This window comes from Chiloscyllium punctatum, chromosome 6 (genome assembly GCF_047496795.1).
Source record: "Chiloscyllium punctatum isolate Juve2018m chromosome 6, sChiPun1.3, whole genome shotgun sequence".
NCBI classification, from domain to species: domain Eukaryota; kingdom Metazoa; phylum Chordata; class Chondrichthyes; order Orectolobiformes; family Hemiscylliidae; genus Chiloscyllium; species Chiloscyllium punctatum.
Window position 1 is genome coordinate 23,304,442 of NC_092744.1, and position 16,650 is coordinate 23,321,091.

Sequence of the window (16,650 nt, forward strand, 5' to 3'; positions counted from 1 at the left end):
ATCGTTTTTTTTCCAACAATCGGCACCTGATTCATGGTTATCATTAAATGCTTAATTTCAGATTTATTTTTGTTGAATTCAAATACCACCATCTGCTGTGGCAGGATTTGAAGCCGGGACCCTGGAACATTATCAGTGCCGCCAGATTAACAGTCCAGTGATACCACCACTGGGCCATCACCTCCTCCTATATCCCAGAGTTGGCTGAATATTTCAGACCAATGGGCTATATTTCACTACAAGAAGACTGCAGGGGTGTGTGTGTGTGTGTGTGTGTGAAGAAATATTAATGAAAGCATTTGGAGCAAAGGGAATTAAAATAAATCCCTTCACAGCAACAATCTCCTGACCGCTGTGAGAGATCATTGCAAATCCATAAGAAGTGCAAAGGATGCTTGCATCATATGCAACAGAAAAGGGCAGGCTATTTTGTGGGGAGCATTCACTGGAACTATCCAGAGGGAGGAAACCATTCCTGAATTTGACCTTTTCTTTCCCCAAATGCTGATAAACTCCAGGAACATTTCATCATTTGTGTTTTTTACATCCTATACTGGAGAGGCTGAGCTAGTTCACTGACCTTCATTAATAGATTCCCTGAAGCACACATGCTGAACTTAACTGTAAGGATTAAGGTCCATCCTCTCACCTGGATATTGCACAAACAATACTTTGCACGTTACTTTATAAGTCAGTGCACCTGTAAAGACGGAAAGTTTTGCTGGAGCCCTGACAGCCTACTGTAAGACATTGGACCTCTCCTGAAGCTGCTGTCTCAAACCTCCACTCTCCCATTTTAGTACTGAACCTCACTGACCTCCATACGACTTTATCATGATAGTCAGCATCATATGTGTTCTGTATTATATACTGTTCTATTGTATGGTGATAGATCTATGCCATAGAAATATAGGAATGGAAAGAAGCCATTTAGTCCCTCAAATCCATTCTGTCAATGAGATCATGGTAGATCTGTGACTTAACTCCCATTTACCTGCTTTTGTCCAACATCCCTTTACGCTCACGAAAATAAATGCAAGGACAATCAGACTCTAACTTTAAATTTACAATTGGTCCAGCATTAATTGCCATTTGTGGAAGAGCCAACATTTCACATTTTGTGAAAAGGTGTGATTCCTAACTTCATTACACACAGGAGAACTGCCATAAGGGTCTGTGTCTGAATTTACCTTTTTGCTACGGTGTGAATTTATGGGATGTTATTATATTGTAACAGTTAATAAGTACTATATTTATTATTCAATTAAGTTTTCCAATAGTTAAGTCATTCTAAATTAATCTTTTTGCTTGTATTTCAACTGCAGTGTTTAAATAAACTGTGGTTTGACCAGTTCGCATCACATCTGGAACAAGTCCTTCATTTTACTGTTAAAATAAGAAAAAGTTAGCTTATAGGCTACCTTCTTAAAATATTTTGAGGGGACGTCTGGCCTGGTCCATGACATTTTGAACAAGTTGAAAAGCTTTAACAAACGTGTCTTTTATTCAGCAATACTGAAACTTTCTATTACCAAACAACTATTTTTGAACTTCTTTGCACAAACAGTGGTGAGAATGCCAAACTCAATAGCACACAGCAAACGGTTAAAGTGAAGTGCCAAAAGATACATTTACACCAGAACTCCAGTCACTGAACAGGCAATTCAGCAACCACTGGGACCACACACTGACCTTGACGCTGCTCACATCATGGTAGTAATTTAAGAGGAAACTGGATACACAGGAGAGGGAAGAGGATAGAGGATGGGGTGATAGTACAGGATGAAGACAGGGTGGGAGTGGGTGCGACCTCACTGACAAACAACAGAATTAAATCAGTTGGGCCGAATGGTCAGTTTCTTTGTGGTAATTCTTTTTCTGACGAGTAATTTTACACTTTTTAAAAAAAACATATCTTAGCCTTATTTTGTACAGTGAGAATAGATATTGTGTCCCCCCCACCCCCCCCAAATTACATGATATCACCCTCACTCACACTTTAACCACCGCCACTGTTAACTCAGCTGGGTTTTCTTTATTTGGTCATGGGATGTGAGCATACCTGACTAGGCCAGTATTTAATGTCCATTCCTAATTGCTGAGATGGCAGTTAAGAGTCGGTAGCAAGGCGGTGGGTCGGGAGTCACATATTTATCAAACCAGATAAGGATAGCAGATTTCCTTCCCTAGAAGTACGTTAGTGAACTAGCTGGGTTTTTAAAACAAGCAAACAATGGTTAAATTACCGCCATTAGACAAGCTTTTTACTCCAGTTTTTTTTTGCTGAATTGAAAATGTCCTCAGCCATCATGATGGGATTTGAATCTATTTAGAGTCAGAGATGTACAGCATGGAAACAGACCTTTCAGTCCAATCTGTCCATGCCGACCAGATATCCCAACCTAGTCCCACCTACCAGCACCCAGCCCATATCCCTCCAAACCCTCCTATTCATATACCTGCCCAGATGCCTTTTAAATGTTGCAGTTGTACCAGCCTCCACCACTTGCTTTGCCAGCTCATTCCATATGCCCTCATACCACCCTCTGCGTGAAAAAGGTGCAACTTAGGTCTCTTTTATATATCTTTCCCATCTCACCCTAAACCTATGCCCTCTAGTTCTGGACTCCCCCCCCACCCCAGGGAAGAGACTTTGTCTATTTATCCTATCCATGCTCCTCATGATTTTATAAACCTCTATAAGGTCACCCCAAGCCTCTGAAAACCCACAGAAAACAGCCCCAGCCCATTCAGCCTCTCCCTATACCTCAAATCCTCCAACCCTGCCAACATCCTTGTAAATCTTTGCTGAACCCTTTCAAGTTTCACATCATCTTTCCTGTGGAGACTAGAATTGCACACAATATTCCAACAGTGGTCTAACCAATGTCCTGTACAGCAACAACATGACCCCCTAACTCCTGTACTCAATGCTCTAACCAATAAAGGAAAGCATACCAAACGCCACTTTCACTATCCTATCTACCTGTGACTCCACTTTCAAGGAGCTATGAACCTGCACTCGAAAGTTTCTTTGTTCAGCAACACTCCCTAGGACCTTACCATTAAGTCTAGAAGCCCTTCTAAGATTTGCTTTCCCAAAATGCAGCACCTCACATTTATCTAAATTAAACTCCATCTGCCACTTCTCAGCCCATTGGCCCATCTGATCAAGATCCCATTGTAATCAGAGGTAACCTTCTTCACTGTCCACTACACCTCCAATTTTAGTATCATCTGCAAACTTACTAACTATACTTCTTATGCTTACATTTATGTAAATGACAAAAAGTAGTGGACCCAGCACCAATCCTTGTGGCGCTCCACTGGTCACAGGCCTCCAGTCTGAAAAACAACCCTCCACCACCACCACCCTCTGTCTTCTACCTTTGAGCCAGTTCTGTTTCCAAATGGCAAGTTCTCCCGATGTTCCATGAGATCTAACCTTGCTAACCCGTCTCCCATGTGGAACCTTGTTGAATGCCTTTCTGAAGTCCATGTAGATCATGTCAACCACTCTGCCCTTATCAATCCTCTTTGTTACTTCTTCAAAATACTCAATCAAGTTTGTGAGACATGATTTCCCATGCTCAAAGCCATGTTGACTATCCCTAATCAGTCCTTGCCTTTCCAAATACGTGTATATCCTGTCCCTTAGGATTTACTCCAACAACTTGCCCACCACCGACGTCAGGCTCACTGGTCTATAGTTCCCTGGCTTGTCCTTCCCACCTTTCTTAAATAGTGGCACCATGTTTGCCAACCTCCAGTCTTCTGGCACCTTACCTGTGACTATCGATGATACAAATATCTCAGTAAAAGGCCCAGCAATCACTTCCCTAGCTTCCCACAGAGTTCTAGATACACCTGATCAGGTCCTGGGGGCTTATCCACTTTTATGCATTTCAAGACATCCAGCACTTCCTCCTTTTTAATATGGAAATTCTTTAAGATGTCACCATCTATTTCCCTACATTCTATATTTTCCATGTCTATAACACAATCCCAATAAGGTGATCATCCCTTTCTTATTTCTCAGTTCCACCCAAATATCCTCCCTGGATATATTTCTGGGAATATCGTCCCTCAATATAGCTGTAATGCCATCCCTTATCAAAAATGCCACTCTGCTTCCTCTCTTGCCTCCCTTTCTGTCCTTCCTGTAGCATTTGTATCCTGGAACACTAAGCTGCCAGTCCTGTCCATCCCTGAGCCATGTTTCTGTAATTGCTATGATATCCCAGTCCCATGTTCCTAACCATGCCCTGAGTTTATCTGCCTTCCCTGTTAAGCCTATTGCATTGAAATAAATGCAGTTTAATTTATCAGTCCTACCTTGTTCTCTGTTCTGTCCCTGCCTGCCCTGACTGTTTGACTTGCTTCTGTTGTCAACTGTACCAATCTCAGATTGATTTCTTTCCTCACTATCTCCCTGGGTCCCACCCACTCCCACCACCAGCAACCCCCCCCCCCCCTTACTAGTTTAAAATTCTCCCAAACAGCTCTCGCAAATCTCCCTGCCAGTGTATTAGCCCCTTTCCAATTCAGGTGCAATCCATCCTTCTTGTAGAGGTCACTTCTACCCCAAGAGAGATTCCAATGATCCAAAAGTGTGAATCCTTCTCCCATACACCAGCTCCTCAGCCATGCATTCATCTGCTCTATCCTTCTATTCCTGCCCTCACTAGCTCATAGCACCGGGATTAGTCCAGATATGACTACTCTCAAGGACCTTCTTTTTATTCTCCTGCCTAACTCTGTAATCTCCCTTCAGAATCTCAACCTTTTCCCTTCCTATGTCGTTGGTTCCAACGTGTACAATGACCTTCTGCTGGCCCCTCTCTCCCTTGAGAACATTCTGCACCCTCTGAGACATCCTTGATCCTGTTTGTAGAGTATAAGCCTGGTGTTCTGAACTGGAAGTTTCTCAGGGGACTTGACGGGTTTAGATACAGAAAGGTTGTTACCCCTTGTGGGAGAGTCTCAGTCTGGGAGATGTAATTTCAAACTAAGAGGTCACCCATCTAAGACAGAGATGAGGAGAAATTTCTTCTCTTAGAGGGGAGTGAATCTGTGGAATTCTTTAGTGCTAAACCTGGATTGGTAAGTATATTTAAGGCTGAGATAGACATGTTTTTAATCAATAAAGGGATCAAGGTTTATGGGTTAAGGCAGGAAAGTGGAGCTGCAGATTATCAGATCACACAAGTTCTTGTTGAGTGGCAGGGTAGACTTAGTGGGTTTATAGAGTCATAGAGATGTTCAGCATGGAAACAGACCCTTCGGTCTAACCTGTCCATGTTGACCAGATATCCCAACCCAATCTAGTTCCACCTGCCAGCACCCGGCCCATATCCCTCCAAACCCTTCCTATTCATATATGCATCCAGATGCCAGTTAAATGTTGCAATTGTACCAGCCTCCACCACTTCCTCTGGCAGCTCATTCCATACACGTACCATCCTCTATCTGAAAAGATTGCCCCTCAGGTCTCTTTTATATCTTTCCCCTCTCAGCCTAAACCTAGGCCCTCTAGTTCTGAACTCCCCGACCCCAGAGAAAAGACTTTGCCTATTTACCCTATCCATGCCCCTCATAAATTTTGTAAACCTCCATAAGGTCACCCCTCAGCCTCTGATGCTCCAGGGAAAACAGCCCCAGCCTGTTCAGCCTCTCCCTATAGCTCAAATCCTCCAACCCTGGCAACATCCTTGTAAATATTTTCTGAACCCTTTCAAGTTTCACAGCATCTTTCCGATAGGAAGGAGACCAGAATTGCACGCAATATTCCAACAGTGGCCTAACTAGTGTCCTGTACAGCCGCAACATGACCTCCCAACCCCTGTACTCAATACTCTGACCAATAAAAGAAAGCATACCAAACGCCTTCTTCACTATCCTATCTACCTGCGACTCCACTTTCAAGGAGCTATGAACCTGCACTCCAAGGTCTCTTTGTTCAGCAACACTCTCTAGAACCTTACCATTAAGTGTACAAGTCCTGTGAAGATTTGCTTTCCCAAAATGGGTTAAATGCTCTTTCTGCTACTATGTCTTATAGTTGTCCAGTGGCATTACCACTCACCACCACCATTACAAACCATGTTGTTACCATGGCTTTTTCATCAGTGGCGTTAAAACCGTAGCAAGTCTGATTTATAACAGTGCTTTCAGTACAGAAAAAGAATGGTTGTATTGAGACCTTTAAATGAATGGATTCAATTCAATTCAATTGATACCTGGCCAAAAGGTGAGGAACTATTATACTTCACAGCCTTGCCAACAACTTTAAAATCTCTGCCTGAACAAACTACAGCCAGCAGATTGCCTGCTTTCCCCAAATGCTTGTCTAATTTTATATTGATGCAGTATCTACTGGTGTGAGGAGAACAGCTCCAATTCTTAGTACATTCATCATAATCGACATCGGCTTGCTTCACAGCTCAAGGCGGTGCCGGGAGCAGATACAACAGGAGAGTCGACAATCACTTGTCATTCCCAAAACGCATTCCGTATCGGAATCTGATAACATCCCGGAGGCAGTTCACAGAGGCTAAGTCAGGAAGTTACAATTAGCTGACAGAAAGTTGCCTCTCTCCCATTACCCAGGAGCATTGGGAATTGCAGTATTCTACGTTTTGGAAGCCAGGGGACTAGCGAGTCAAGAGTTTGGGAGATGAAGGATTGGTTCTGTGGACGATGTCATTAGGAGAGAGAGAAAAAAATCTCTGAACAGCGTAATTGGATCTTGAGCCGGATAAAAGATCGTTATCAGGCGGGGCAGAAAAGACAATTGTTTTACAGAGAGTGAATTTCTGGCGAGATCACTAATCCAGATTTGCTTTTATCCAGTCAATTCCATCCAGTTCAGATCCGAATTTAAAAATAATCCCAGACGGATGCAAACAGGACCACTTGTAGCACAGCACTAAGCTATTGTTTGGCCAGGGGGAATTAAATAATTAATTTAAATTAATTTTCCAACACCCTGGCCACTGAAACTGAACTAAAGGAAGACAATCTCAGTATTGCCCTTTTAAATTAAAATCATCTCAGTCTTCAATCCGAACTGAGATAGGTACTTGAAGGCTCAAAAGAAAGAGATAGTAATTATCTGCACGCACCTACACTGCCCCCTCCCCCCAAAAAAAGAGATTGCAAATTGGAAGGAAAAAAGGTGATTTTGTTTCCAAATGTTAAAAGTAGGAGCTCTCCCTAGCTCTGGACAATCACGGTCACAGGCTGACACGCGTTAAAGAAAAAAAGCTCTGCTTGAACATACCCAGCATGGAAAAGATGAAATCCTTGGCGGTGTGAATTTCCAGGGCTCGGTGATCGTCATACTCGCGCTGATCCTGCCGACTGAACTCCCGGATCAGCCGGTTCAAGTCTTCGATCCTAGCCCCGGACCTGAAGTCCAGTTCCACCGATGTTTTAGCCACACCAGAGCAGGGCTTGGTGCCTGATCCATTCGCCGCCATCTTCCAGCGATTTTAATGGAGAGGGGAGGAGATGGTGTGGGAAAGGGGGGGGTGGTGGTGGGGGGAAGAGAGAGAGAGAGAGAATAAATAGAAAAGAGCCCGGGGTGATTTCACATTCTCTCTCTCCTTCCTTCCTTTCTTTCTTTCTTCTCTCTCTTTCCTTTATCTTCCACCCCCCCCCCCCTTGTTGTCCTGTTTTCAGGAAGCGCCGTACGAACCGTCCTATGTGAGCAGCATCCAGTCCACAGACATGGCCACTCTGATGAATGAAACCCACGTGGGAATTGGCAATTGAAACTGACCTCGAATCAACAAGCGTGTTACAATGTTGCATCCGCTACTCTTAAAGCGACCACTACCCCCTTCGCCGACCATGTCCATTCAATCTCACACCCTGCTATTCCCTTTCCGTTTTAAAATTGATAAAAAAACGAGAAGTCCCCCCCCAAAAAAAAACTCATCGATTTGGAGATTTTTGTCTTTTTTTAATTATTAAATTGCAACAAGTTGTTTTTAAATTGCAACCCGCCAGTATTTTTCCCCGACTGGCAACATTGCGTTTTCTTTTCTCTTTAAAAAGACTTGTGTAGAGGGGTTAGAGGTGTGAGATTTGGGATACTAGATATGGTTCAAATACTCTGGAAAAGAAACCAGAAAGGGTTGCAGACAAACAGCAAGTCTGGCAGCACATGGTTCCGAGGAAAAGTCATGTTCACCCTGTTTCTACTGCACGGTTGCTATCAGACCTACTGAGTTGCTCCAGCACTTTCTGTTTTTTATAGTTATTTGATGGTATAGCACTTGAGTATTCCCGAAAAAAAGGGCACATTTTGTTAAAAATGTTCATCTTGCGCCCATCAGGACAATTCACAAGAAATATCAAGGCCTGAAGAGAACAGGGGTGGAAAAAAAGGTTTTCCCTTTACATTGGTACACTGACAAAATCAGAATATACTTTCTAAGAGTATCCAGCCCCCATTTTTATCCATCTACCCATAGCACCGTTGCAAATTCAAATTTCCACTTTCAAAAATCACTCTCAGAAGGTGGGTCTCACGGGCAACACCAGCAGTTATTGCCCAACCCGTTACTGTAAATTGAATTGGCTGCTATTTTACAGAGTGGCACCTGTTACAACTCTGCCGGAACACATCACCCTTTCTACCACTGTATTTGCATCACATAAAACTAAAATGTCAACGGCACTCCAGTAGTTCCTCACCAGACTTTGCAAATCATTCGTTTCCATCTTTAACAAAGGATCAGACTGACAAGGCAGTTCTGCTTCTGCCGCTGTTAGTCTGACTGTCTTTTTGTGTGGCCTTAATTATCACTCAACAACTGGCATTTGTAAATGAATTCATGTAAAACTCTGTTATCTCACTTTTCAGATTAGAAATAATCTAAACATCATGGCATAGACAGAGAACACAGGGGGCTAACACCTTCAACATATTGTCCAGCTAACACTCATTGTTACAGTTAACCTCAGAATGCAACTTTTTAAAAAAAGTTTTGTGATTTAGGCATGAAAGAAGTGAAACTATCATGGTAGTCAAACAGATGAAAGACTCAACAGACAATCAAGGTATTTTTCCATGTATAATTTCAGTTACATCACACTGTAAAATTTTGCTCTAAATTCTGTGCCTTAGAATTGTATCCTCCACTATCACCTGATGAAGGAGCGTCGCTCCGAAAGCTAGTGTGCTTCCAATTAAACCTGTTGGACTATAACCTGGTGTTGTGTGATTTTTAACTTTAGCAGGGAGGTAATTAAACAACACAGTAAACTAATTAATGTCTGTGCTTTCAACCTGAAAACTTTGTTTTCCCTCCCCATTCACACAAAAGACAGACAGACAAATAAACACACTTAAGGGATAAATGAAAGAAAATAAATCTGGCCAGATATTAAGTGGCTTTCATGATGTTCCATAAGAATAGATGCATACTCTGTGGATGCTTTTCTGGAACTGATAATCTCTTCAGTTCACCCAGCAATGCTTCTAACTTAGCTTTCTACTCTTTGGGCTTTGAAAAGGTGGTGCAGCAGATTAGACAGGGAACTTTCACATTTTTCTGCTGTCTTGTCAGCAGATAAGCTAATCTCCTACAAAAATGTAATTCTGAAAAACAAACATCTTCTGTTCTTGTTCTGCCCTGTTAGTCTGATTGTCTTTTCATGAGGCCTTAATTATCATTCAACACCTGGCATCTTCTTCAACATAGGGTCTCTTCCAGACTTGCCAGAACTAACTCCCAGCAACTGGCCTAATTAATAGCCAATTTCTGCTAACTGTTTAAACAGAATGCTTTTCCCAGGATTGTTGTGTCCATAGGAACCATTTTAATCAAATTGCAATTAGCCTCCTCATCTGGCTTCACAGGCAGACAACGCTTCTTTGGGCTGTTATTTTCGCTTTTTCACAAGCTGTTTCAAAGTCCACAAGTCAGTCTCAAGTAACAACTCCCAGTTCACAGCTCCAAGCCATAATTGATAAAAAAAAATCAAAAGTAACAAAAATCAGTGAGGGTTCGAAAAAACCCCATATTGTTGATGGACTGGAGTCACATATCAGACCCAGACCAGTCAAGGACAGCATGTTTCCTTCCTTAAAGGACAGCAGATTTCTAACAGACCATTCATTTCATAAAACAAATGAAATAAGAAGGCTTGCTTTTCAATAGAATCTTTCACAACTTCAAAGTAAATAAGTCCCATCCTGATGAGCAGGAAGTCCCAGCACCATCTTCTCGTGTCAACTGGGAAAAGCAATAAATTTGCCAACAATCCCACCTCCTGAGAATTAATTGAAATAAATGAGGCTAGTCTTCCATTTGAAGTTAGCTTTCATCCTTCCAGCTCTGTACCAGTACCTCCTACAGAGAGGTAGCATGATGTCACATCCTGGGCTCCAATGGAGATTGGACTGAAGTTGCACTGTCACTTTAAGGATCTATCTGTAAGTTGAAACAATCCTTACTGCATCAAAAAGAACAACAAAAAAAAGTGAGCTGAAAATGTGTTGCTGGAAAAGCGCAGCAGGTCAGGCAGCATCCAAGGAGCAGGAGAATCGACGTTTCAGGCACAAGCCCGAAACGTCGATTCTCCTGCTCCTTGGATGCTGCCTGACCTGCTGCACTTTTCCAGCAACACATTTTCAGCTCTGATCTCCAGCATCTGCAGTCCTCACTTTCTCCTCCAACAAAAAAAGTGAGCCAATTTGAGTTTATACAGCACCCTTCACAACTTTGACAGTCCAAAGTACGTTATTGCAATGGAGCATTTTTTGAAGTGCACTCTGTGTTATCAAATGGGAGTCATGGCATCCAATTTGTGCCCAGTAAGCTCACACAGGCAATAATGAGACAAAAACCAATTCATCTATCTTTGTGGTGTTGGTTGGCATCATGGAATTGTTCAACACTTAAATATGCCATTTGGTTCAAAAAGTTCATATCAGCAATCAAATTGATGTTTTTTTCCCCACATCCTTGAGACCCTTTTCTCCTTTGTCTTCTGCTCTCTCCATGGTCCCAACCTTCCAAATCCCTGTAGCCTGTGCAGGCCAACAACCATCTGAGATAACTGTGTTCTCTAATCTTTTTTTAAATTCACTCACAGGATAGCGAGGCCAGCATTTATTGCCAATCCCTAATTGCCCAGAGAGTCAATCACATTGTTGTGGATCTGGAGTCAAATGTAGATCAGACCAGGTAAGGATGGCAGTTCTGTTCCCTAAAGGACATTAGTGAACCAGATGGGTTATTCTGAAAATAGCAATGGTTTCATGCTCATCATTAAACTACTCATTCCAAATTTTTATTGAATTCAAATTCCTCTGCCAAAGTAGGATTCGAACCTGGTCCCCAGAACATTACCTGGGATTAATAGTCCAGCAATAATACCTGTAGACCATCGCCTCTCCCGCTGTCTCTTGCACATTCCCAATTGTCATTTCACAAATGGAAGCCATGCTCCAAGGTCCTAAGCTCTACGATTCCTGTCATAAACCTCTCTGATTCTGTCTTCCTTTGTGAGGTTCCTTAAAATCTCTGCAGGAATAAATATAGGCTGCAACATCGAGAAGGGCGGGGTGGGGATGCCAAGGGTTACAGAGGGTTTAGATCTTCTACTCCCAAATCTCTTCTCCTACATTTCTCGTAGCTGCTCAAATGTAGACTGGAAATGTAGTTTGGACACCAATATAGCTACATTTGACTCGCTGAATGGGAACTGTGTTGGTGACCTTCCACCAATGTCCCCAACCCCGCCATAATGTAATACTGTAGATAGCTAGCTGACTGCAGATAGATGTGTGTATATGCTGTTGTTTTAGTTTTATTACACCCACTCAGCTCAGCCCCACCATCTGACTTCCGACAGACTGTGGGTTGGGTCAGAGGTAAAATAATCAATTTCTTTGTTTTGTAGCTCAATGAGCAGTCACAATCTAATTTCCACCTCATTGCTCTGGGGCCGTAATGAATAAGTGGGGATGTTGTTTGTCCCCACAATGAAGGTTCAAGAAGAGGAAATCCCCGATTAAAATTTACTACAAATATGACACTTCAGGATTCATTCAGCTGGGGAGAGAAATCCAACAGGTGCTGCCTGTTCTTTTCTATTATCCCTTTTGAATTTTTAAAAACCCTTTATGGGATGTGGATGTTGTTGGTTAGACCAGCATGTGTTACCCATCCTTAATTACCCAGGACAAGGTAAAGGAAACTGCCTTCTTGAACTGCTGCAGTTCATGTGGTATGAGGTTGGGAGTTCGAGGATTTTGACCCAGCAACACTGAGGAATGGTGATATATTGCCAAGTCAGGGATGGTGACTGGCTTGGGATGGAACTTTCAGGTTGTGGGTGTTCCCATGTGTCTGTTGCCCATTTTCCTCTAGGGGCTAGAGTTAACAGGTTTAGAAAGTGTTGTTGAAGGAACTTTGATGAGTTGCTGCAGTGCATCTTGTAGATGGTACACACTGCTGCTACTGAGAATCAGTGATGGAAGGAGTGAATGTTTGTTTGCAGATATGATGCCAGGCAAGATTTGACTGGGATGGTGTCAAGTTTCTTGAACACAAACAGAAATTGCTGGGAAAACTCAGCTGGCCTGGCAGCACCTGTGGAAAGAAAGCCGAGTCAACATTTCAGGTCCAATGACCCTTCTTCAGAACGTCCATCACACTCCTGGCTTGTGCCTTGTAAATGATGGACTGGCTTTGGGAGTCAAGAGGTGGGTTAATGGTTGCAAGATTCCCAGGCTCTGACATACATATTTATAATGGCAGGTCCAGCTGAGTCTCTTGTCACTGGTGACTCTTAGCATTTGAATCGAGAAATGAGAGAAATTAAACAGCTTGTGATTCCACCCCTCCCCCCACCCCCCCCCCCCCCCCCCCACCCCTCCCCCCTTTGCTGTCTGCCAACCTTTAGATAAAAGTTTGTTCAGGAGTTCCAGAATCTTTCATTTTTATTTTGCAAATGTCAAATGAGTGTTTTTGCATTTACTGAGACTAAGGTGATCAGTCTACCTCTTAGCTTGCAAAGGGAATTCTCCTCTGCAATGGACTGCAAGTGTATAAGGGGCTTGTTAGGAGACCCTAACAGTGGAGTATGCCTACACAGGGGGTCTGGGTTGATTTGTGCCTGTTTAGAAAGGACCACTCTCAGAGAGATGGTTCAAGAACTGCCATTCAATACATAGGGTTTATCACAAGGAACCTGTTAGTGACTTCTTCCTGTGTTTACCATTCCTTGATGCTCATGGTGTCGATGAGGAATTCTTGCTCAGGAAGATTTCTCTATATGGGGCACAGAGATAGATAGGTGGCAGGTGGATTGAGCGGGTCATTGGGGCAGCACGGTTGGTTTCACCAGGAAGTGTAAAAGGTTGGCCAGGATTTTTATTCTTGATTCATCTGATCCTCTGACAACATTATTTTCTTTCATCTTTGATCACTTGTGCAGCTGCACCACCTTTGCAAGTAACATCCAGAGCCTAAAAATGAAGGATAGTTTTGGTTAGTAAAATGGTGTCCCTTTAACCTGCTTGCGTCCTTGTTGAAGCTTTGATCTACCTTCTTGGGCTCAGTGTCTCTTCTTTCCTGATTGCACTCAAATGAAGGGCCTTGCGTGTCTTTTACCATGATCGAGGATTGCTGTTGCTGCTTCCCACTGCTTGCTGCACACAGAGTTGTCAGGTTCAGCATTAGCTGCAGTTCAGTCGCACTCTCAACAGGTCACTAGTTCCAAGTCTGCTGCTGAGGCTTGAGCTGAGAAGCTAGGCCAATTCTCCCCATACAGCATTGAGACAGTCTTGCTCTGTTGGTGCTTCCATCTTTCAGGTGAGGGGTCCTGGGTTGGGGGGACATAAAATGAAATACCCCGCAGAGCTATTTCAAACTGTAATGTGAGCTGTCTCCAGTTTTCTGACCAATAACTATCCATCAACTGACACCAGTTACAAGTGGGTAACAATTGGCTCTTGGTGGAATCTTGCTCTACACAGATTGGTGGTGCATTTCCTACATTACAACAGTCACCAACACTTCAAAAATTTAGTTCATTTGGTGCAAAGCCAGTTTTGGGAGCTATTGAAAAACGCTGCAGAAGCACTTGCAGCTCTTAGCGACAGCTTCCGATATTTTTAGTCGAACAGTTTACAGTTACTATGTTGCACCTCTGCAGCAGATGGAACTTGATTCTGGTCTTCTGGCTCAAAGGTAGGACACTACCAGTGCATCATGCGAGCTCCAGTCAGCAATACCTTTAAACTGTCATAGCCGAACCTCAGCGGGAAATTAGTCAACAGTTTGAATAAGGGGCTTATGACAGTTAATGAGATTTGCATCATTGCTTACTCTATTTTACCAGAAGACCATTCTGTAACCAAGTGGTTTCTAAGGGAACCAGCGGCTTTATGGCAGTTATTGATGAAAAAAATGTGTCTTAGCGAGTACTTTCCCTGTGGGGCTCTTGCACATTAAACTGATGGGTGGAATCAGAGCATCTGTTCTTTTAAAATATTAATGGTTAATTTATTTTTCATGAACAAATTAGTCTCAAGGCAATTCATGCAAATATCAGTCAAAAATAAAAAAAGATTGCTCTGTAAATGGTCCTAGCTGAAAGTGTGCGAATGAAACAAGTCAATTCCAGTTCTATAGCACACAATTCATAAACTCTGAAGCCAGAGTTTGGGGATAGGATGGATCTAGGAGGGCAGGTAAATTCTCAGTTATAGCATTTGTTTAACCATGTTCAGCATAAACTAATTAAGGCCTCTTATCCAGAGAAAGACACCTACCCTTCTCCCTTAGATAGGGTCTCTCCAAGTCAGGTTCTCTCCAGGTCAGGTTCTACCTTTTTGCATTCTATATTACTTTGTGAGGAAGTCATTCTTATTGGAAATTAAATATTTGGAAGGATTGCGTAAGTAGAGAGCAATTGAGCTTGTTACTCACAAATCAATAAAGATAGTGAACAAAGTTAGTAAGACCATAACAAATGTCAACAAGTCACTGAGATTCATTTCTATATAGAATAGAAAATGATGTAGGAGCATCATGTAGGGAGGGCCAGGCAGCATTCAGATTTTCACTGACAGATGAAAAATAGCATTCATGCCACACACATGCCTGATGATAGCCATCTCCGGTAAGAGTTTACTAGGGAACCTCTTTTTAGGTTCAGAGGCATTGCGATCATTGAATTTCTCACCATCAACACCCCCTGACCTGCCAGCGATCATAAACTGAACTGGACCAGTCATGTAAACACTGTGGCTACAAAAGCAAGTTAGAGACTAGGAGTCCTGCAGCAAGTAACCAGCCACCTGACTCCCCAGAGACTGTGCACCATCCACAAGGCACACGTCAGGAGTGTGATGAAATACTCTGCCAGACTGGATGAGTGCAGTTCCAATGACACTCCAATAACTTGGCACCATCCAGGATAAAGCAGCTCACGTGATTGGTACTGCAACCACACCTTCACCATTCATTCCCTTCAACGCTGATGCTCAGTTGCAACAATGTGTAATATCTATGAGGTGCTTTGCAGTATCTCAACCAGCCATCAAAGTCACAACCAAGTGATAAGCAAGTATTCTTGATAAATAATGTGTTACAACTGGCAAATGGCTGGGAAGGAATATAACTGTCAGACGCATTGTAAGATCCCAAATCCAGATGATGGGGGGATCTGGTAGATATTATGAGATTATGGGAAGACCTAGGGCTGTCCATAAAGTTATCCCATCAATGTTTATTAGTTTACTGGATTGGAAAGTTAGAGTGTCATTAACCTTTCATCTGATTTGAGCTGTAATTAAGAGGGCAACTGGGCCCTCATGAAAGCCAGATTCAGGGTGGGCTCTGGCCTCTCCTGCAGTTGTGGTAATGGAGCTCTGAATAAAGGTCACTTGAACTGCTGAACATCAGAACTCAAGACTCCTCCAGGATATTTCTCTCTACAACATGACACGAGTGAATAATCCCAATCAATCTCTCACATTGAGGCTACAACAGGCCTAGATATGAGGTGAAGAAGCCCCTTAATGGTGGAGAGTTTTGGGAACCAGATATCTAAATTCACTTATTCCTCCCAATTCTTGCTCCACTCAGCTTATCATGTCCCTATTGCTCAGGTACAAGATTCTAAAATATTATTTTCTGGCATAAATTTCAACTCAAATGAATATTCAGCTACAAATTGTGATGTTTGCAATGACAGATGTGCATTGGAGTCAAGACTTTCATTCATAGAAAACACAATTGCTCAGTTAGGCCTCAGTGACAGCTTTCTCATCTCTGACCCGGAGGGTTGTGGATTTGAGTCTCACTCCCATTTGAGGCAGCGTTCCCGGTGAGGTCCTGAAGACAGCTGCTTTGCCAGGCATTACATCTTTTCGATCATATGCTAAACTGAGGGCCACTTTGCCCTTTCAGACCATATAGAAAGATCCCATAGCAATAATTTGAAATAGGGCAGCAAAACTAGTCCCAGTGCCCCGGCTAATATTTATCCCTGAACTACATCACTAATACAGATGATCTGCTAACTATTATATTGATATTTGTGGGCAAATATCTGTGTGCAAATTGGATGAAAGCCTGTCCAGGCAGTAATGTTTCAGAAGCAATTTCCATTTGAATGATA

The 16,650-nt window shown here is 42.7% G+C and overlaps 1 protein-coding gene across 1 annotated transcript in view; it reads right to left on the minus strand.

Moving 5' to 3' along the window:
• The window catches only part of LOC140478775 (nucleotidyltransferase MB21D2), a 65,254-nt gene extending 57,439 nt beyond the window's left edge, over nucleotides 1-7,815 (minus strand). The window contains exon 1 of the mRNA XM_072572136.1: nucleotides 7,283-7,815. Within this exon, the coding sequence (XP_072428237.1) occupies nucleotides 7,283-7,481 (199 nt within the window). The 5' untranslated portion in view covers nucleotides 7,482-7,815. The remainder of the gene's footprint in view (nucleotides 1-7,282) is intronic.
• Nucleotides 7,816-16,650: the final 8,835 nt, after the last annotated feature.